Source organism: Hippopotamus amphibius, chromosome 1 (assembly GCF_030028045.1).
Source record: "Hippopotamus amphibius kiboko isolate mHipAmp2 chromosome 1, mHipAmp2.hap2, whole genome shotgun sequence".
In the NCBI taxonomy this organism is placed as follows: Eukaryota; Metazoa; Chordata; class Mammalia; order Artiodactyla; family Hippopotamidae; genus Hippopotamus; species Hippopotamus amphibius.
The window spans coordinates 172,410,053-172,431,978 of record NC_080186.1 but is presented as its reverse complement, the minus strand read 5'-3'; the positions used below and the strand labels follow the sequence as shown (position 1 = coordinate 172,431,978).

The 21,926-nt window shown below is 42.2% G+C and overlaps 1 protein-coding gene across 1 annotated transcript in view; it reads left to right on the top strand.

The window, feature by feature from the left end:
- The window catches only part of MEGF10 (multiple EGF like domains 10), a 269,700-nt gene extending 248,116 nt beyond the window's left edge, over positions 1–21,584 (top strand). Inside the window, exons 18-27 of the mRNA XM_057736130.1 lie at positions 523–651; positions 2,003–2,131; positions 4,231–4,359; positions 6,559–6,687; positions 8,764–9,000; positions 10,085–10,212; positions 11,556–11,679; positions 16,751–16,795; positions 17,607–17,813; positions 19,328–21,584. Coding sequence (XP_057592113.1) covers positions 523–651; positions 2,003–2,131; positions 4,231–4,359; positions 6,559–6,687; positions 8,764–9,000; positions 10,085–10,212; positions 11,556–11,679; positions 16,751–16,795; positions 17,607–17,813; positions 19,328–19,515 — 1,445 coding nt within the window. The 3' untranslated portion in view covers positions 19,516–21,584. The remainder of the gene's footprint in view (positions 1–522; positions 652–2,002; positions 2,132–4,230; positions 4,360–6,558; positions 6,688–8,763; positions 9,001–10,084; positions 10,213–11,555; positions 11,680–16,750; positions 16,796–17,606; positions 17,814–19,327) is intronic.
- The last annotated feature ends 342 nt before the right edge of the window (positions 21,585–21,926 follow it).

Genomic DNA, 21,926 nt, shown 5'->3' with positions numbered 1-21,926 from the left:
AGGGTGCACAGGCTTTGGGAGAAATATGTGGTGGTGAGCACACCCCATGCAGTCTGTCCTCAGGTTTCCCAAAGGACACATCTTCAGCTGGCAGCTAGCAGTGCCTTCTGGTATGCTGTGTCTGCAGCTTCTGTAAATATGACTTTGAGCTTTGGAAAAGCTGGCTTGCCAGTCCAGCACAATCTCTTTATTTTCTGATTTGTGCTACTCTTCAGTTTTAATTGGAAACAGCCTTCCATGAAAAATCAATATGAGGAAGGATTTTGACTCCCTGAGCGAGAAGCCGGGAAGATTTCTAGAAATGCGGTGATGTCTCTTTTTTTGTGATGCCTTAAAGAGGGTCTTTGGCTTCCAATGTTTGTAAAAATGAGCCCATTCAGGATGAGGGATGCCCTTGAGTGCAGGCAGCTACCAAACGGACAGCTGGGTCGATGACCTTTAAAGTCATTTTGTATCATAAGAGCCTAGGGTTCTGTGAGATGAGCTGTGATTGTGAGTTTCTGATCTATCATTTATTCACAGTGTGTCCCAGTGGCAGATTTGGGAAAAACTGTGCAGGAATTTGTACCTGTACCAACAATGGAACCTGTAACCCCATTGACAGATCTTGTCAGTGTTACCCAGGGTGGATTGGCAGTGACTGCTCTCAACGTAAGTCTGATTTGGAAACAACTGATCAATCATTTATTCACATTTGTTTTCAAATTCTTTAGGATTGAAGTATGAGTGTTAAATAATCAAGAAAGAATATATGAATAATTATAAGATATGTTATTTTAATTTTTAAGTGGCTTTTTGCCCCTCATTAAGAGTTCTGTGCAATGATCCTGTATTTAAATCCAGCTCATGTCTTGGAAAGAACCTAAGTAGGTAGCACTTTGCTTATTCACTAAAATGATTCTTCATTTGTGAAATGAGGGTCTTGTACTCAGAAAATCCATTCAAAATTCATTCCAGACTTCAAGTGTCAGCTGTTATTTTTCCCTTGCTCTTGGGCAAAAATGGTACACACAATTACGGGAGAAGTTTTTTTCATTTTTAAAATTACTTCAGATTTATTTATCATCTTTTTTGGGCCGTATTCCCTACTGGATAACCATATAGAAATTGTGAGTGTTCCTTCTTTTAAGTAGTTTTGTTCTTGAAGCATTAGTATGAATAAAAACTACTTTGGTCAATCAAATCACTTTACCCCATAATTTTACGTTATTTCACAGATACTTTATTTGAGGTTCTGACTGCTCTTCAATGGGCGATGACCCCTAATGATTTAGTTTGATTATTTTCTGCTTCTTCCAATTAAGAGTTTTTACAGTCAACCAATTCTTACATACAAATGGGAACCTTCATGTTTAAAACAAGCCTCTGGGAACAACTCTAGAATAGAGTGACAAGTGCAGGTTTAGAGATCACAGACAGGCATTATATGACCTTGGGTTCTTAAACTTCTCTCGAGTCACGCCATTTTGCCCACATGATCTCTGCTCGAGTGTTCTGTCCTCAGAGAGGCCTTCTGTAAAGGAGGAGCTCCCATCACGCTTGTCCCCCTTTCCCTATTTCATTTTTTCTTATAGTCCTTACGGGCTGGGTGGTTGGTTGGTTGGTTTGCTTGCCTCTGCTACTAAAATACAAGATCTCAGAGGGTGGTCTGGACCTTGTCTTGTCCTCTGCTCTCTCCCCTGGGCTTAGAACAGTTCTGGGCATATCTAGGTGCTCCATGTGCACTTGTTAAACAACGGAAAATGTAAACTTGGAGCGGCGTTCGCTCTGCCCGTCTTGCTCTGCAGCCTGTGGACGAGCACCATGTCCCTAACGGTGGCTGCTGTTGCTGTCGGCATTACCCCCTGGGGTCGAGCCGCCTGTGGAGCACGGTCTTTCTCAGTCCTGGTGCTCACTGCTGACCTGTCACATGCGAGGCGCTGCATGAGGCGGGCGGGATCCCCTCTGCAGGGTGCTGGGCTCGGGCCTCTCACAGAGCTCTCCGTGCGTGCTGTGCTTTCAGCCTGTCCACCTGCGCACTGGGGCCCGAACTGCATCCACACGTGCAGCTGCCACAACGGGGCCTTCTGCAGCGCCTACGACGGGGAGTGCAAATGCACTCCGGGCTGGACGGGGCTCTACTGCACTCAGAGTAAGTGGCACGCCTTCTGAGGCTCACCAAGGCGGGGGGGCCCCACCCAGGGGACACAGCCCCCCCCCGCCCATGCATGAGTAGAGCTCCCTAATGTTCCTGGCGTGGGAGGGTTTCATCACCCAGTGTTCCAGGTTTGCTGTCTCTGTGTCACATCAGGACACTGAGGTGGAGTGATGCTCTGAGTGACGGTGTGCAGCTTTTCTCTGCTTTCCTTTCACCAGGCCCTATTTATATGGCTCATATTCCCGGTCATTTATTCTAGCAGCACAAAGGTTAGAATAAGTGGGCGTGAGGACAGCAAGCCTCACTGCCTGACCTAATGTGCGCTCTTGGAGAAGACCAGTTCAGTGGCTCTCTAATTTTAGTGAGCTCCAGAATCACCCAGCTGGCTGGATAAACAACTGCTGGCCCTGCTCCCAGAGTGTCTGATCCAGTAGGACTGGGGTGGGACCTGAGAATTCACATTGCTAACAACTTTCCAGAGGGTGATGTCAGTCTGGAATCGTGCTTTAAGAACCACTAGTTCTTTTTTTCCATTTTATGTCATATAATGTCTTCACCATCTCTTCTGTGAGCTTTTTAGCATCATAGGTTATAATGTGCAACGTACTCCACATCTCAGCACTTTGGGATAAAAAGACTGATCTCTGCCCTCTTGTCTTCAATGGAATAAAGGAGGCAAGACAGGAGAGCATGTATTATGGTGATCAGTAATAATAATATACAATTTTAAATCACAGAAATGAGCTGAGGAAGAACGATAGATCAGAAACTCTTATTTAATACTAATTAGAGAACACAATTAGAGAATAGGCTGAACAAGTCTTTTGGAAGTTTCTAGAAGGGGGTGCAGACCTTGAGCCATGATTTGAAGGGAAGAATTGGCAAGGAGGGAGGTTGCCTGAGGCATATTCTGCCAAGATTGTATATAATAAGAAAGTTTTTCAGCTCTTCAGAGAAAAGAGAAAGTTATTGTGTATAATTCTAAAATTAGGACCTGCTTAAGTCAGAGGACCTTTTAAAGTAAAAGTAGCAAAACATAGTGGGCAGAACATGGGGTCTGGAGCCAGACCTCCTTGTGTTTGTATCGTGGCCCTGCCATCCTGACATTTGCTGGCTATGTGACTTGGACTCAGTTCCCATCTATAGGGAGAGAGTATCTATCCCTGTGTTTCTGAGTTATTGAAAAGATTCAATGAAAGGATGCAGGGAAAGAATCTGGCACAGAGTAGGTGCTAAATAAATAAGTGGCAATGATGTCATTGCATGCTGGCATCAATGCTCTGCCTCTGTTTCTTGAAAGTTGAGCTTCCATTAAAACTTCTATAAGAAAAAGGGAAGATAGAAAACACATGTGATGCTTGGAAACAGCCGTTGAAGCAGCCTGCATTGAGGCTTTCATGATGGCTGAGAGCCCTGAAACACTCTTGCAGGGCAGCTGCTGGCCCAGGAAACCCAATAGGGCTTGTGCGTGTCCTCAGCCCAAAGGCCCAGGTAGTCTGGGTCTTGAAAATTGTGCAGCAGTAAGAAGGCTTACTGCTTTTTTAACAATGCACCTGTGAAGTGCAGGGGTTTTTTAAGTTCAGAATTCTACCACACATCTTTGGTGAAGAAGATACTATTATTTAAGTTAGTAACAGATATGGAAGACAGAGCTAGTAGCAGACTTGAAGACATTCTGTATTATAAGTAAAAGCATGGAGGTAATTTTAATGAAGTACCCATTTCGGTACCAGGAATTTGAGTCCAGGATTCTAGTAGCTGAGAGAAAAAAAATGAAAGGAAATGTCCCCTGACTTCCATGGGGTCGATGGGATGCTTTGTTGGAAGATACCAGCTTGCCTCCAGGGATACCAGCGATGGTTAAATTGCCCCAGGCATGGAACCGTTCTGCCTCCTGCTCGTGAAGTACAGCTTCCTCCCAAGAGCTCCATCTTGGGACTTCAAAGAAGCCGTCGTGCGAAACTGCCATGTGCACTGTTATCTTTATTCTCTTTCTACTGGCTCAGCGTCTTTCAGGTTCAAACATAAACATGTTGGTGGCGGAGCTGGGTTTCTCCTCAGCGGGCTCTTGACTGTCCTTCCTTCTCTCACAGGATGTCCCCTGGGCTTCTATGGAAAGGACTGTGTGTTGATATGCCAGTGTCAAAACGGAGCTGACTGCGACCACATCTCCGGGCAGTGTACCTGCCGCACCGGGTTCATGGGGAAGCACTGTGAGCAGAGTGAGTGTGAGAGCATGGCATCGCTAGGTGCTGTTGTTTCCCCTAGAGTCAGGGTTCCTACACGCCTGACAATGTGAAGGCAGGACCCACAGCTTTGAGGCTGTTTCAGCTGATGGCTGCTCACTTAGCAGCATGGTTGACTTCCCCTCCCAGAGACCCAGCCACCTTGGGATTCTTGTTGGCTGTCTTTGTCCTCAAAATTCTTCTTCTGAGGAACTGATCAGCCCTCTGGGTGGGGGTGGGGTGTGGCCACAAGGATGAAGACAGAATTCAAGTTTTCCATCTGTTCATCCTGGCTCTCTCTTCTTCTTCTTATTTTTGGAATGTGGCTGCTCAGAGCTTTAAAAGAGCCAGTCAGGCTCTCCTCAAGGCAAAGGCAGAGCTGGGGTCTCACAATGGAGGGATGTGCATTCGGTGGGGCCAGGCAGGGTGCTCGGGAGGCAGAGGGGCTGGGAGCCCAGGGCCAGCCCCACTGTGGGGGAGGGGGGTGGGTCTGTGCAAACATGGCCACGCTTTTGACAACCTTCTCTTAATAGTGCTTTTATACTGTTTCCACTAAGTACTCCTCATCTTAGTCTTAACAACCTTCCAGACAATATATTGCCTTCGATTTTTTGTGTTGTAAAAAGCCCACTGAGGAAGAGTATACTCTGTTGGAATTCCCCATCCTTATGTTTCCATTTCTACCCCACCAGCTATGCATCTGCTTATAGGGCTGTAAGAACATTAGCCTTAGACTGAGTATTTCAAAGTAGTTTATTGTTCCTTTCCTCTGTGACTTTCATTCAGTGTTCAAGATGAATAAATCAGGTCTTAAGAGTTGTATGAGGCTCACTCTTTTATCATAAATGACAGGAAAGGTGCAGGACGTTTACTGCTTACAGAGGCTGTGCTCGAGAAGAATGCAACAAAGATTATGTAGCTGTAGGAGCAATGTGGCCTGGAAAGGTTGATCAACATAGCAAGACTTTGACAACAAAGCACCACTCTCCCTCCACCCCCACCCCCCCAAGCCCCAGAACCTCACAGCACCACTGGACAGCCAGGTTGTCTCAATCTTATGTGCTAAACTCTAGAATATATTTGCATATCCTCCCATCTAGTAAATAACAAGTGATATCCAGGAATCAGCCTGGACAGAGATGGCCCCACTTTAGTTTTGCACTGCTAGTTCATTTAATCATGGAACAGACACTGAGTCCCACAGTTGCCTGCACACTCCTTTATGTATATAAATAGTATGTGTATGTGTATAAATGTTTGAACATATATACATGTACATATATGCCTGGAAACCAGAATAGGCTCTAAACTGGCTTTCACTTGAATGCCAGACTGGTTATGGTCTCACTAAATAAAAGCATCTTAAGTGCTTCCGTGATTACCCTGAACATCAAATTAAAATGTCCCTATTTTTGGAGACTTCTCCTAATGCTCTTGTATAAACAGAAACCCTGTGTCTGACAGACAACTCTAATAATAATAGTACATTGCCCCCTGCTGCTCACTTTACAAAAAAACATCAGTATTTTGTCACGATGATGTTTACATTTAACATGCCTAGTTTATTCTTTGAAATTCATGCCCAACTCCTATACGACTGCATCGTAAAAATCTCACCATTATAGTCTCTCCGGCTTCAACCTACAAATCCAAATTCTGAGCCTTTCTGTAGTAAATGAAGGTCTTACCTAGAAAATTAACAAAGCTTGCCCCTCCCTCTTCCCGTGCTCCCAGATAATCCAAGTCAGGAGGAGTATCCTAAAACCTAGAGTAAAATATACCTATTCCCGAGGAAGCATCTCTAGTTTATACTTTGCAGTGTAGTCCCCTTTCATCCCACAGTTTTGTCTGGTGGAGTCATCTCAGATTGCCTGAGTGATGATCTTCACTGGTTCCATTAGGATTCCACAGACTCTCTACAAACCTCCATCAGGGAGGTGGGTACACAGAATCTGAAAGTGCCCAGAGATGCGATGAGGGGCTCCGTCTCCGGCCCTGTACTGCCTGGCCTGTGAGTCCCCACATGGCTCAGGGAATGGCAGCCAGCTCTGGGACACCCTGGGTGGTACCAGACTCCCACAACAGGGATCCCCTGAAAGGGCTGGCCTCCAGGCACAGCAGATCATACAGTAAGACCCTTGCCCCAGGTTCTCAAGGCCGAAGAGCTGCATTGGCCTCTCATCTCCTCCCTCTCAGAGTGCCCTGCAGGAACATACGGCTATGGCTGTCGCCAGATATGTGACTGTCTGAACAACTCCACCTGCGACCACATCACCGGGACCTGTTACTGCAGCCCAGGGTGGAAGGGGGCACGATGTGATCAAGGTAAGGATGCTGGTAAAGGGCACTCACTCAGAGGAGGACACTAAAGCTCAAAGAAGTTGGGTGAGTTGCCCGAGTTTACACACATCTAGAATATGTTAGGGTTTTGATGCCAGGTTTGTCTGATTCCAAAGCTCATGAATTTTCTACTGTGCCTACAGTCTTTCAGCTTCATTGAGATATAATTAACCTGTAAAAAGCAACATACATTTATATAATTATACTGTATATATATATACACACACACACATACACATGTATATATACAACACAAAGTATACGGCTTGATAAAAATCTGATGTATGTATATACCCATGAAACCATCACCACAATAAAAATAATGAATATATCCATCAGCCCCCAAAGTTTCCTTATGCCCCTCCCTACCACCACTATCCCCTAGGTCCCAGGCAATCACTGATCTACTTTTTGTCACTATAGATTAGTTTGCATTTCTTGGAATTTCATATACATGGAATTGTATTCTTGTTTGGTCTGATTTTGTTTACTCAGCGTAATTATTTTGCAAATGAACCATGTTGCTGTGTGTATCATTACTTCAGTTCTTTTTATTGCTGAGTAGTGTTCTATTGTGTGGATATACCATAATTTGTTTACCCATTCATTCACCTGTTGATGGACATTTGGATTGTTTCCAGTTTTTAGCTACTACCCATAAAGCTATTGTGAGCAGTAGTGTGTCAAGTCTTTGAGTACATAGGCTTTCATTTCTCTTGGGTAAGTTCATAGGAGTAGAAGGATTGGGCCATATGGTAGGCACATGTTTAGCTTTTTAAGAAACTTGTGCCCATGGTTTTTAACTAGGGTATGTATCACAGTTACCTGGGAAAACTTGCAATATATGTAGTCAGTCCTACTTGGGCAATTCTAATTCTGGGGTGGGTGGCGCACTTGAAAAAGATGGTTCTGAAGTATGGCCTCTAGAGAGCTCCTAGCACATATGGTGCTTCCTCTCATAAACACATGGGCTGTAAAGGCTTAAGAAAATTAATTTAGTAATTTAAGTGGAGTCATCTTAAACGGTAAACTATGTGCATACGCCCGTTTAACTTTCTTTCATAAAATAACTTTGACATGCTCATGACTTGTATTTGACCAGCATAACAGTATGATGTTATATTCCACAATCACATCATTGTTACAAATACATTGTAATCACACTGCATTAGCCTTGGTGCTCTGCCTTTCAGGGCAGGCTGTCTTATAAGAAGGTCCAGTGTTTAGAATCATAAAGTCATAGGGTCTTTGAGCTGGAAGTACCTTCATGGAGGCCAATTTCCTCTTTTACAAGCAATGAAACTGCAGCCTAGGAGCTTAAGTGAAAGTTCAGAATGTATGGATCAATTTTTTAGATGCCAGGTTTCTTGACTCTCAGCACTACTTGTGCCTTCACTTGATGCAACTTGAGGAAGAACTATGTAAAGCGAAAATCTGGATTTTAATAAGTAAGGTTTTAGGGTGATGTTGCCAGGTATTATTGGGACAGACCTTTCTGTCACAGGAAATACTGCATAGAACGTATCTTCTGAGGTAAAAGGCGCATTGAAATTAGGACAAGACAGATCCTGATCTTGGACTAGATTTATAATCGACTTATTCTTGATTGGAAGGAAAATTGCTTTCCTCATAGAAATGCTGAGGATAGACATAAAATTAAGTTAGGCGCTTGAGTTACCCATTCATAAGCTTAATGCTGGATAATAAATAAAGAAGAGTAAAAATTAGATAAAATATCACCCCCGATTAACTGCTGGCCTAAGCTAAGAAATCTATGAGAAGCTCCCAAACCCTACTGTTGAGTCTTTGGGTTCAGAAAATCCTGTCTGTCGTTTTGAGTTTTAGAGAAGCCTTCTTCTGGGCACAGACAAGCCAGCAACATCTGAAAATGAGGAATGTTTGTTTTTCCTTCCTGCTCTGTTTCCAAAAGTTTCCAAATTAACATTTCATGAACTGAAAATATCCAGGCATTAGCACAGTGGGAGATTGTTGTAAACAGAGATCAAATATTTATCCGACACATTGTCATCCTTACTCACATCTCTTTTTCTCCTTTTCCAGCAGGTGTTATAATAGTTGGAAATCTGAACAGCTTAAGCAGAACCAGCACGGCTCTCCCCGCCGATTCCTACCAGATCGGGGCCATCGCGGGCATCATCATCCTTGTCCTGGTTGTTCTGTTCCTCCTGGCATTGTTCGTTATCTATAGACACAGGCAGAAGGGGAAGGAATCGAGCATGCCCGCGGTTACCTACACCCCCGCTGTGAGGGTCATGAATGCAGACTATGCCATTTCCGGTGAGGCTGGACTCTTGAGAGGCGTTTTACTCCACGGAGAGGGAGGCTTCATCCTGTTTCTTTGAAACGGAGTGATTTTGGCTGTGCTGCCTGTTGTACTGTCAGTTAGCTTTGAGAAAAGTTTATGTTTGAAGAAGATACATGGTTAGAGATGCGTTCTGTGTGTCAACAGCGGCAAAGTCATCGCTCTTGTCTTCTCTGAGGGATTTAAAATTGGACTCATTATACGGTTGCTTTAAATGTTGGGAATTTCAAACTGGAAGGAGCTTTGCTGGGCAGCCAGTCCCGAGCTGTTGTCATATGTGGGGGGCAGGGAGAGGAGAGGAGGAGGTGGCCATAATTTTATCAAGGTCATGGAGCAGATCGGGGACGAGAACCAGGTCTTCTGTCTCTGGCCTTGCGCTCTTCCAAAGTGCCTTGCAGCCTGTTCTGGGGCCCACGGGAATCAGTAGCTGCACAGCAACCAAGTTATTAATATGTAAGAAACAGTTTGGGGGGATTAAAAAGGACCAAGGCTGTTCTTTAGGAAAACTCTTTTGAATTTTCCTTCCTGTCACAAGACCCCATAAACGTAGATGTTTAAGTGACACGTTCAATCCTCAGAAAAAGTAACCACATAAGTGAAGAATTTGGAAACCTCACAAATTTATTAATTTGGGGGCAATCACTGAAAGATTTCAGGTGGTTTCCATGTTTATAAATAAAGCGATTCTGGGGAAATCCATAAAGCAGCTGATTTACTTAGTAGTGCATTTCTAGTACAGAATATTGTGTCAAGAACTCAAGTGTTTAAAAAAAAGAGAAAATTTACAGCAGAAGTAGCTTCAAAGCGATGCCTTCCCAGCTTGTACAAGCCTCAAAGCAAAGAGCAGTTGTTACTCTCACACTTTTCCAGGAGGCAGGTAGAAAGGCAGATGCCTACTGCTTCTAGAGGCTTTGCTGTGTGGGCCGGGCAGGTGGGGATTCTGTCCTACTTGTGATATGTGGAAGCAGTCCAAACGTTTGTTCTTATTATTTTGCTTCCTTCTTTCCCACACGCATTTAGGGAGCCTGCCATCTTAACCATTTCCCTCTCTTCTGGCAGAAACTCTTCCTCATGGCAATGGTGGAAATGCTAACAGCCATTACTTCACCAATCCCAGTTACCACACACTCGCCCAGTGTGCCACATCCCCTCACGTCAACAACAGGGACAGGATGACAATTGCAAAGGTGAGAGGAGACGGTCCAAGCCACTGAGGGTGTGTTGGCAGGGGGAAGAGGAAGGAACAAGTGTGTATGCGGGCTACTGTTTGCCAGCGGCCGTTCTACATACATACATCTATCATCTCATTTATTCCTCTAAATAATCCTGTGGGTGTGTATTAGGATCTCAGGTTTACTGACAACAAACCGTAAGTAATGGGGAACGTAAATTTCTTCCAAACATAGCTTGTGAGTGAGGCAGCTGCAAGGTGAGCCAGTCTCTCTGTCTCTACAGCCTGCACTCTTTCCATTGAACTTCTTTGGAAAAATGTCTCTAATATTGCATGAGGTTTTAAAATAACGTCTCATAGCAGACCTATAGCAAGCTCAGGGCTGGGTAAAATTGCCAAGCTTGTTTTTTGTGACCACCTGTCTTCTAGTGCCCTTTCTTGGACACCTGTACTTAAGTAATAACAACAATAATATGAATTTATTTCGCCTGAACCACATGAAAGTGAATTTTTGTGGGTCAGAAATCAAATAGAAACAACCCAATACTATGTGCCAAACATTTCTAATCATTTTACAGATATGAATTTGTTTAATCTTCACATAATCCTATGAATCGAATAATTACCCTGTTTTACAGATGCCCGTAGAGGTTGGAGGCCCCAGATCGCAGCTCACCCCCTCTGGTACCACCCAGCCCATCCCCAGGTCTCTTCCACAGTGCTCTGAAATCCCAGACGTTTCTCCCTTCCAACTGCGCCTGAATTATATTTCCCATTTCCGTTGTCTAATTCCAGCCCTCTCTTAGAAGAAAACCAAGCTAATGAAATTAATTCAGTTGCAATTAAATTAATGCAGCTGGATTTTAATTATAGTGCTTCATAGTTAAATAGCACTTCACATTCTCCAAAGACTTTGATATTTCTCGTACCATTTGTTCTCGTTCCCGTTCAGGGAGGGAGCAAAGTAGATCATCTTATCCTTGTACTTACAGCTAAGAAAACTGCTAGGAGTGACTCATACAAGATCACACAGTGTTTGATGGGAAAGCTCAGACCAAGAATTTGTTTTTTTAGTTCAAAGTCCCACGTACGTAAACCCAAGTCAGGTCTAACTGGCACAGAGTGACAGCGGGAAGTGAAGTTGAGGCCGTGGAGGGAAGGGCTGGGGCCGAGGGACACATACTCCTGCTGCTGTAAGTCCCACCAGGTCGGAAGCAGTCACGTCAGCCCCTTAGCGCCTCCCCGTGTAAGGACCGGTCCTTGATACACGCTGTGGACTTGCTTTCCCCAGGGGCTAACACTGCGCCGTGCCGTACTGTATTTTCTTTTCAAATCTTTTGTTGTTTATATTTTTAACAGTCAAAGAACAATCAGCTCTTTGTGAATCTGAAACACGTGACTCCTGGGAAGAAGGGCCCTGTGATGGACTACGTGGGCACGCTGCCTGCAGACTGGAAGCACGGCGGCTGCCTCAATGAGCTTGGCAAGTGCCCCCCAGCCCCGCCTCCACAAGTATCTCTGTCTTTCTTTCCCCTCAAACGGTCACAGATTTATGAGGAGCTATTGAAAACATGCATGGAGAAACAAAAGTCATAGGATTCTACCTAATCCCTGTATGGAGGGCTTTTACTGTCCTAAGTGCCTTATTGATTCAACATTTATTGAGTTCTTACTATGAACCAGGAATTGATAAAAAGAGACCAGGCTGGGACTTCTTGGTGGTCCAGTGGTTAGGACTCTGCACTTCCGCTGAAGGGGGCATGGGTTCGATCCCTGATCAAGGAACTGAGATCCCACATGCCACGTGGTGTGGCCAAAAATAAGTAAATAAAATAAAAAATAATAAAAAAAGAGACCAGGCTCTCTGCCTGCCTGTAGCTTGCATTCCATCTCTCCGTATGTTAACTCACCTAATTCTCACGGGTACACGGGTACTGCTATAGCTACCCTTATTATCTTCATTGTTTCCCTTGCACAGTTGAGAAACCGAGTCATAAAGAGGTTAAGTAACTCATGTAGGTCCTCAAAGTCTGTTAAATGGCGGAGCTGGGATTTGAACCCAGTCAGCCTGGCTCCAGGGTGTGTGCTTCTCTTGGCTCTCTGTTAATCTGGGGCACCCTCACCTGAGGCCCTTCCCCTTTTAGGGGGGGGAATAGAGATATCAATGGGAAAATAGTAGGTTATTGGTTCTCAAACATCTGGGAATCAGGACCCTTTCACACACCCTTAAACGTAATCGAGGATCCCACAGAGCCCCTATTGACATGGTTATATCTGCTGATATGGACCATATTACAAATAAAATCTGAGAACATTGTAAAGCGCTATTTATTAATTTATTTATAATAACATCTCAATTCATGATAACATAAAATGCATTTTTATGAAAAATAAAAATTTTCCAAAATGAAACAAAAAAAATTAGTGAGAAGAGTGGCGCTGTTTAACACTTTTATACATCTCTTTAACATCTGGCTTAATGGAGGACAGCTAGATTTTCATATCTGCTTCTGTGTTCAATCAGTAGTGATCTTACACTTGGTGTAGCTCCTGGAAAACTCCACCGTACACTTGAGAGAGAATGAGTGGAAAAGACAAATAGTGTTGTATTATGATGAGAACACAACATTTAATCTTGGGGCCCTCCTGTGAAGGGGCTGGGGATTCCCGGACCAAGAACTGCTCTGATACCCCGGTGAGCATGTAGTGCAGTCCCTTATTTTCAGGGAGGAGCTGCGTGATACAGTAACTAACGTGTGCGGTGCCTTATGGGCAGCAAACCATTTCATATGTATTTATGTGCCAGGAAGTCCCATTAAATTGGAATTTTAGATAAGAAACAAATAATTTTTGTATAAATATATCCCAGATATTGCACGAGGCATACGTATATGAAAATATTATTTGTTGTTTCTCTAAAATTCAAATTTAACTGGACTTCCTGTGTTTTCATTTGCTAAATCTGGCACTCCCTACTCTGTGGGCCTTTCCACAAATCTTGTTTTATAGAGGAATAAACAGAGAGGTTAACTCTCTTGTCCAAGATTTCATAGAAGGAAGGGGGTAAAATTGGGTCTCACAGTTGGTCTTCTGCCTCTTCCCCTCTGATCCTTCTGTGAACACTGTATGTGTCAGTTTACCTGAGCCACTTGTAGGAACCAACCCCCGTGGGCTCTGGAATCCCCTTCTACTATGGAAACAGAAATGTTTAAGTAGCGAACGAGTACAAATTCTTAACTTTTATCTGCATTCTTCACCACCATTATCAATAGGATGTATATTTCCGCATACTTAAAGTAAAACTGTTTCTATACCAGATTCACATTATACTTCTTGGTGAAATCATTTAACTTTAGAGAGATTAATAATCTAGCTCAAAGAAGTACATGAATTGATATTAGTAAAATACCACCCGGCACTAATGAGGGAAAGTTCTCTCATTCCATCTCCACTTAATGGAGTTTGCCCTGATTCCAGAACACACAGTCACTGTAATGGTCACATATAAATTTCTCTGCTTTCTGTCTCAATGAGACCCAAGGGACTGATCATTAGGAACATAAATTCTTCATCGGAAATTCTGGATCTCCTTGGTTTGTTCCCATCCAAAAGTAATTCCACATTTAATATCCCTGTAATGTTGTTGCACCGAAAAAGTCTTTTCTTACAAAGAACAGAATAAGGCACGTTATGGATAATGAAGTGTGTAGTGCTTTAAATGATGGAAAAGTCATGATGCTGTCTGCAAGAGCCCTGAACTTGACATAAAAGCCCTGAGATCAGTTCCTGGTTCTGTGATGTGACCCTGTGTCATTCACCCACTCAAGACTGATTTGTTCATTTGTAAAATAGAGATAAGGGTCACGTTCTGGCTCATTGTATGAAGTGGATTAACTGGAGCATTTGAAAGCGCCTGTCCGGGAATTGGGACAGACAGTTTTATGAGGAAGCCCACCTGCTCCCTTATTAAATCTGCACCCTGATCTTCCAGGGCAGAGAAGAGGGCATCTGCCACGCGTGGCTGGTCTCACAGCCCCACTCTTGTTCCTTAATTTACTATCCACGCCATGTTGCTCCTCTCTCTAACCCCTTGGGGAAGGCTAGCCATTGCACAGCTAAGGTCAAGGTGGACACTTAACAAGACTTTGCCGCAGTCTGGAGATGGCCAAGGGAATTAGGCAAAGAATAACATAGAGTTCCTTGATTAGGCTGCTCTCAGGCCACAGGCGCTGCCTGTCTTCATGGGGTCCCTTTAAAAAGTCTGGAAATCTTTAAGACCACCCTCACTTCTGATACCAAGTACAAGTTCAGGCGTCCTCAAGACCACCCACAGGATCAGTAATTTGCTAGAAAGATAGAACTCACTAAAAGCTGTTATACCCATGGTTACCACAGCAAAAAGGTACCGATTAAAATCAGTGAGGGAAAAGACACAGGGTGCAGAGTCCAGGAGAGTTCAAAGTGTGAAACTTCCACTTGTCCTTTACTAGTGGAATCATAGAAACTGCTGACTTTTCCTAGCAACAATGTGTGACAATACACACAGAGTATTGCCAACCAGGGAAGTTCACTTCAGCACTGGTGTCTAGGGTTTTTAATGGGGGCTTGGTCACAGAGGTATGTTTGACTGCCCACGTGGTTGACTTTAGTCTTCAGCCCATCTGGAGGTCGAGCTGATACCAAGTGGCCCAACCCCCTCCCATAAATCACGTTGTGAGATGATCCAGGCCTCCAGGTAAACAAAAATACTCTTATCGGGCAGGACATTCCAAGGACTTAGAGATCACCTCCCAGGAACCAAGGGCCAGACCTCTTTATGGTTAAGGTTAATTCTTCACTACGCATCTTTTTATACTGTCTTCCTTCACAACTTGGTGCCCTTCCCAGCAGCTGGGAGCTTGCTTGACTAGACTTCACATGCCAGACCCAAGAGAGTGTACCTGAGAGAGGAAAACTTTCCTATTTCCTGTCCTACAACAATTGTTGGTAGACACACATTCTCTCTTTCAGGGATCCTCCCTCTTTCTCCACAAATGTGTATCCCCAGGGGATATCACCCCCCTAACTTGAGGTTAACATCTCTCTAAGAAAAGCATGCACAGACATGCACGTGGGGGATCATTTCCTTACACTTCTCATATTTATTTGAATGTTTAGCACAAGTTACTACTTTACTTTCTGTTTTTGACCCAAGTCTATAGTGTTCCTTTAAAGGATAATTGCAGGTGCCTTGCAATGCTTACAGACAGACTGACGCTGAGGATGTAGTGACATATTTAGTGTTTCAGTAACTGATTGGTGTAGTCACTATGGAAAACAGTACGGAGATTCTTAAAAAACTAAAAATAGAGCTATGATCTAGAAATCCCACTCCTGGGCACATATCCAGACAAACCTGTAATTCAAAAAGATACATACACCCCTATGTTCATAGCAGCACTATTCACAATAACCGAGATATGGAAGCAACCTAAACGTCCATCGACAGATAAATGGATAAATAAGATGTGGTACATATATACAATGGAATATTACTCAGCCACAAAAAGAATGAAATAATGCCATTTGCAGCAACATGGATGGACCTAGAGATTATCAGCCTAAGTGAAGTAAATCAGATAAAGACAAATACCATATGATATCACTTATATGTGGAATCTTAAAAAGTGATACAAATGAACTTATTTACAAAACAGATATAGACCTACAGACTTAGAAAACAAACTAATGGTTACCAAAGGGGAAAGGGGGGAGGGATAAATTAGGAGTTTAGGATTAGCAGATGCAAATTATTATATATAGGATGGATAAACAACAAGGTCCTACTGTACAGCACGGGGAACTATATTCAGTATCCTGTGATAAACCATAATTGAAAAGAATATGAAAAAGAGTATATGTACATATGTGTGTAACTGAATCACTCTGCTGTACCAAAGACGCTGATACAACATTATAAATCAACAATACTTCAATAAAATAATTTTTTAAAAGAGTATTATAGTCGCAAACATCATTCATTTAGATGGCACTTCAGAGTTTACAATGCCTTTCCCTACGGTCTATTTCACCTCCTGTTCACAACAACCCTGTAAGACTTAGTAAGCGGGTTGTGTTGTCCCCATTTTAGAGGTGAGAAAATTGAGGCTCAGCGAGTTGAACATCTTAGGTAAAGTCATGTAGCTAACAAGTGAGGAGATCCCAGTCCTTTGGCTCAGTTCTAGCCTGACTGTGTCCTTTCCACTGAGCAGCCTTGAATCAAGTGTACTGATTCATCTGTGCCTCCGTTTCTATCCCATATTGACCAGCCTTTTCCAAAGTCACTGAAATGAACAGCAGAATGCTCAGAATGATATATAACATTTTTTAAAACTCTTAAGTACTGAGACATCTGGCAGGAGTGAGCTGGTGTCAAGGTTTGGGAAGGCTTGGTTATTTCCTGCAGCGGGGACAGTGGGTGCCCAAACCATCTTTCTCCAGTGACCTGAGACTATTAGGTGGTTTTGCTCTTCCCTTCAGTTCTCACTGGATATTTTTTTCTTCCTTTGTCACAGGTGCTTTTGGACTTGACAGAAGTTATATGGGAAAATCCTTGAAAGGTATGGTGTAAATTTGAGGAAGAAATACATTTATTAGAACACAATTTAAAAAAATTTTTTTATCTCAGACAAATAATTTGTTAAATCAGCAACAGTGGCACTGCAGAGAAAATGTAGCATTGTTAGTGTGGTAAATTACTCCAACAAACACACAAACACATTTGACTGCCAGCAAGAGAGTGAACATAGGTGGATCTTGTTAGAGCAGAAGTCTTGGAGACCCAAGGCTTCGATTTGCTGGGAAAACACTCATAATTCCTTTCAAAAAAATATGGCTTATGGGGAGAGAGAAATGTGAAAAAGGAAATAACAGGGAAGAGAGGAAGAGATCAGCCTGGTCACATGTTCACTGAAGCCTGCGTTTTGGGAGGAATTTGAGTAATAACGTCAAGTGCCCAGACCTGAGGTTTTACAAGGAAGCCTCATAGTATAGTTGCCTTCCTCACCATGGTGATAGAACCTTCTGTGCTCCTGGGGTCTTGATTGAAGCCTTTGAGGATTCAGAGACTTTTAGTAAAATAGAGTGGAATTAATTGTATTTGAGTGTGATAATAAAAATGAAGTCAAATCCATAATGTTTACATTGGTCCTCACCTTAGAGAGGAGCCAAAATCAGTTTGTGGATGGGTAATTTTATAGCAGATTCTCTCCAAAATAAGTGAAAAATGGATACCATTATTTTCATTGTTAAAAATTATAGCAAATTACAAAGAAAGAGAAGTAATCTGCCCAAGTCAGTTATCGCCAAGAAAATAAATGATGTTGCCCATGAAATAGCATTTGCTTTTCCCCCCTCCATCTCTTTTCACAGACCTGGGAAAGAATTCTGAATATAATTCAAGTAACTGCTCCCTAAGCAGTTCTGAAAACCCATACGCCACTATTAAAGACCCACCTGTCCTTATTCCCAAGCACTCAGAATGTGGTTATGTGGAGATGAAGTCACCGGCGCGGAGAGATTCCCCATATGCAGAGATCAATAACTCAACTTCAGCCAACAAGAATGTCTATGAAGTTGGTAAGTTTTGCTAACCAAAGAAAGAACCTAGTGAATGGAAATATTCTTTTGAAACAATTTTAAAGTCCTTGAGAATACAGTTGTTGCAGTTCATATACACTTTATTGCAAATAACTGCCCATATTTTAAATGCAACCTGTGTTTATGGTGACCATATTAGCTGATGTCAAATGAACTTTTCAGGGAAGATACCATTTAGAAAATTCAAAGTAAGTTTTTTCTTACCTCCCACCTGGTTACCCATCTTTTGTTTTGTAACCATAGTGAATATTTTAGCACACATGTGGAATAGCGTATGTGTCATATTAGCTACTATGTCAAGTTAGCCAAAACAAATGGTTCAAGTGGATTAAACAGATGATTCCATTTCCTGGTTGCATTCATTATATTAATATAATGCTTTTAGCAGAATTGGAACAAATTTTCTTTTAAATTTGTGTAATACATCAGTAATATTCTCCAATGTGAATCTGATACAAATTAATAAGAATTCAATTAGTATTAGAGTTATTTTGATTGCCCCTTGCAAATACCATTTGAGGAAAGTTAAAACATACCAGAGCTATCCTGGACTAGATAGTAGAGCTTTATATTTTTATTTTTCTTTCTCCATATCTGTCTCAGTATTTACAATTTGAACCTGAAAAAATTCTCTACTACAGTTGACCCTTGAACAGCATGGGTTGGAACTGCACGGGTCCACTTATACATGGATTTTTTTCGATACTAAATACTACAGTTCTACGCAGTCTGCAGTTGGTTCAATCCAAGGATGTGAGACCGTGGATAGGAGGGCCAATTGTGAAGTTACGTGGGGATTTTTAGCTGCAGCAGGTTGGGGGTATGTGTGGAGCACCCCTAACCTTGCATTGTTCAAGGGTCAACTGTACTTGTAAATGAGTGACTTATTTAACTCTAGTCATTAGTCATTCATTTTATGCCATCGCCATGTCACAGATATGTAACTGTTTTTAAAGTATTAAGACAGCTTTTTAAAATGGAAGCCATAATGAACTAAATTTATTTTTGAAAAGCCAGTAACAATTCCCTTTTGAACCGTCCCCTAAGCCCACCACTGTGAGATGGGAACTCAGCTGAGAGCCTGACTCCTGAGTTCTAAAGCTACATACTTGTTACATGTTTCCATGAATCAAGTGACCCCCAAAGGACCTCGTTGTTGTTACCTGTAGAGGAAGGGGTTTGAACTAGATTATCTCCCAGGTTTTTGCAGACAGTGATTCATTTCCAGGGTTTCTGTATATTCCCTTGATGTCTTCATCCCAATCATACAGTCACGCTTTGTTCTGAACATTGTTTGTGAGTGTCAGTAGGTCTACCGACCACGGAGTAGCCACCTCTATGTTATTGTAAAAGAATCGTTTGTTTTTAAAAATAATGTTTTCTCATATTTTTATAAAAGCTCCTCTGGTATGTTAGATATTTGCAAGAAAAGCCATATTCTATTTTTTTTAATTTCCATTGCTGATCAATTAATGTGTCCCTGGTTGTCACAGAACCTACAGTGAGTGTTGTCCAAGGAATACTCAGCAATAACGGGCATCTCACCCAGGATCCATATGACCTCCCAAAGAACAGTCACATCCCTTGTCATTATGACCTGCTGCCAGTCCGAGACAGCTCATCCTCCCCCCAGCGAGAGGATGGTGGCGGCGGCGGCGGCAGCAGCAGCAGCAGTGAATGACACCAAAGGACCACTGGGTAGCCACTGGAACCCTTTTCAGAACTGCAGTTTGGTTCTTCTCCATTCTCATGTTTGCCGCCCTATGTGAATGTTAATCTGTTCAGTAGGCAATTGTTGGACGTGAACCAGAAAGCTCAAAGCTGAGGCTGACTGACTGTAGGTCCTTTTCGTACAGGTGGCTCAGAAGGAGATTCAGTGTGATTTCCCATTCTTGTTAGTTTTAGAACTGCACCCATGAAGCATGACTTATTGTAAAATCTCGGCTAAAAGCATGACCATGCAGGACTTTTTCTGAGACACGGGTTGCAGGGGATGTTGGTATTGTTGCTTGAAAAATTAAAATTTAAGTATTTTGTTTCTCGTTTGCATTATAGAGCTGTACCTAGGATTGTGCAGTTTACCATAAAATTTACTTCATTAAAGTGCGAATCATTCAACAAGTAGAAGAAAAGGGGCATCTCATCGAGTCCTTATTGTTTTACTTTTTCAGCTGGACTCGGAATTGTAAGGAGAATATGAGCCCAGCAGGAAACATTCTGCCAGGTGGTGTTACTGGATAGATTCTGAACAAAATCTAGAGGTGGATAGCAAACTTAAATATGAAAACTTTAGGCTTTTTTTAGAATGAAGAAATGTACCATTAGAATTACTTTAGAAATGCTAGAATTATTGCAGGAATCAATATGCAGGTGTGCCAGGCAGAGGTGCTTCTCCTCTCTATGTGATCCTTGGCCCACTTAGATACATGGCATTACTCTGATCACTGTCCCCATCATACACATTCGCCACTTGAGGTCCATAACATATCAATAATTATTTCAGAAATATAGAAATGAAATAATTTTATTTTTGGCAGATTGAATTGAATGAGTGTATAATGATTGGAAAAGGTTGTAAATTTTAGGTGTAAGATGATGCTTAAGTTTTGTAAACCATTAGTAATACATGCTGTAATATAGAATTAGCAGAAAGTTTTGATTAATTTTTCCCTAAAAGTGACCGAAATATTTTTGTTCATATTTGAGAAAAGGGCACTTTCCTTTTATTAATTGTTGATTTAGAGAAACTATGCTTAAGCTGGTCTTTTGCATTGCTAATATGACATGTACCCCCTTTTTCATTAATTTGTATTTCCATTTTTAAGTTGTATATTCTATGTTTTGTAGTGTTTGGATTGTTAATGAACAAATATTATTTGTTTCTTGTGTTATGGCTACTTTTGTTTCTGCTTGAGAAAAATGAATTGTTCTTGTTTCTTTTGGAGGGAGGAGATAAAAATATATAAATCAAATCCATTAAAATTGGTCATTACTAAAATAGTACAGTAATGACAAGTGAATGGCTTATAATGGAAATTGAGAAGCTTTTTAATACTCTGAGATGGAGTTCCCTTTGATCTGCGGGTCCTGAGTCTTAGTTAAACCAAAGGGAAGGGGGGCAGGGAGACATTGTTACTGATCGCGTACCACAGACTGATCTTACTAAAGACCTTTGTTAGGGTTATCATATGATTGATCATCCAAACTGGGACACTTTTGAGAGTAAATGAGGGCACTATGAACAATAATCCTGCAGTGGGCTTAAATGTGGACTGTTACAGGCAAACCAGAAGAGATGCTTATCCTATGCATACTTATGCAATAACATTTTTCACTCCAAGGCAGTTATCTCAAGAGGTTGCTGACACATGATGCAAGAAAGCCAGTTTCTCTCTGATCTCCCTGAGCCAGCCAAAGGGCTGAAAGGCTGAATGAGGAAGCAACTTCATAAGAGAAAACAGTGGTCATCAATCTTTTAAAGACATGAAACCCTACGTGGTGTCCTGTCTCAGTGAGTCAAGTCACAAATATGCATTGTGCCTCCGTTCTGCCATTAGTAAAGAAGGCATTGTGCCCTCCGCCAGCTACTGAGTTGGGATAGCCAGCGCTTTCCTGTCGCACACCTGCACCTGTGATGTTGGTTTGACAGATGGATGAGAGAACAAACACGCTTAGAGCATTCACTCCTTTGATGGCTGTTTCTTTCAGGGAACTTCAAAGTTAATTCAAGGAAATGGAGAATTGCCTAGAACACACCTTAGAAACAATTGATATATTCCAACAATTACCTGGGTTGGCCCCTGAATCTAGGAGATAGACATCGAATTGAGACACTTGTGGGTCAATAGCCACAAAGAGTCCTTTTTGGTTAGAAAAAAAGAAGACATCTTTCCCCTTCTTTTTTAAGATTCATCTCTTCAGAGCTCCACGGTAAGTTGAGTTTCCCCGTTATTCCCTGGAGATAAGTTTAAAAAAAAAAGTTTCTTTTCTCATTCCACTGTTTAAAATGAAATGAAAGCTTCATGTCCAAAGGCAACAGCAATGTAAGTAGAAAACCTGGGCAGCAGATGCAGACCCAAAAGGGGCACTGCC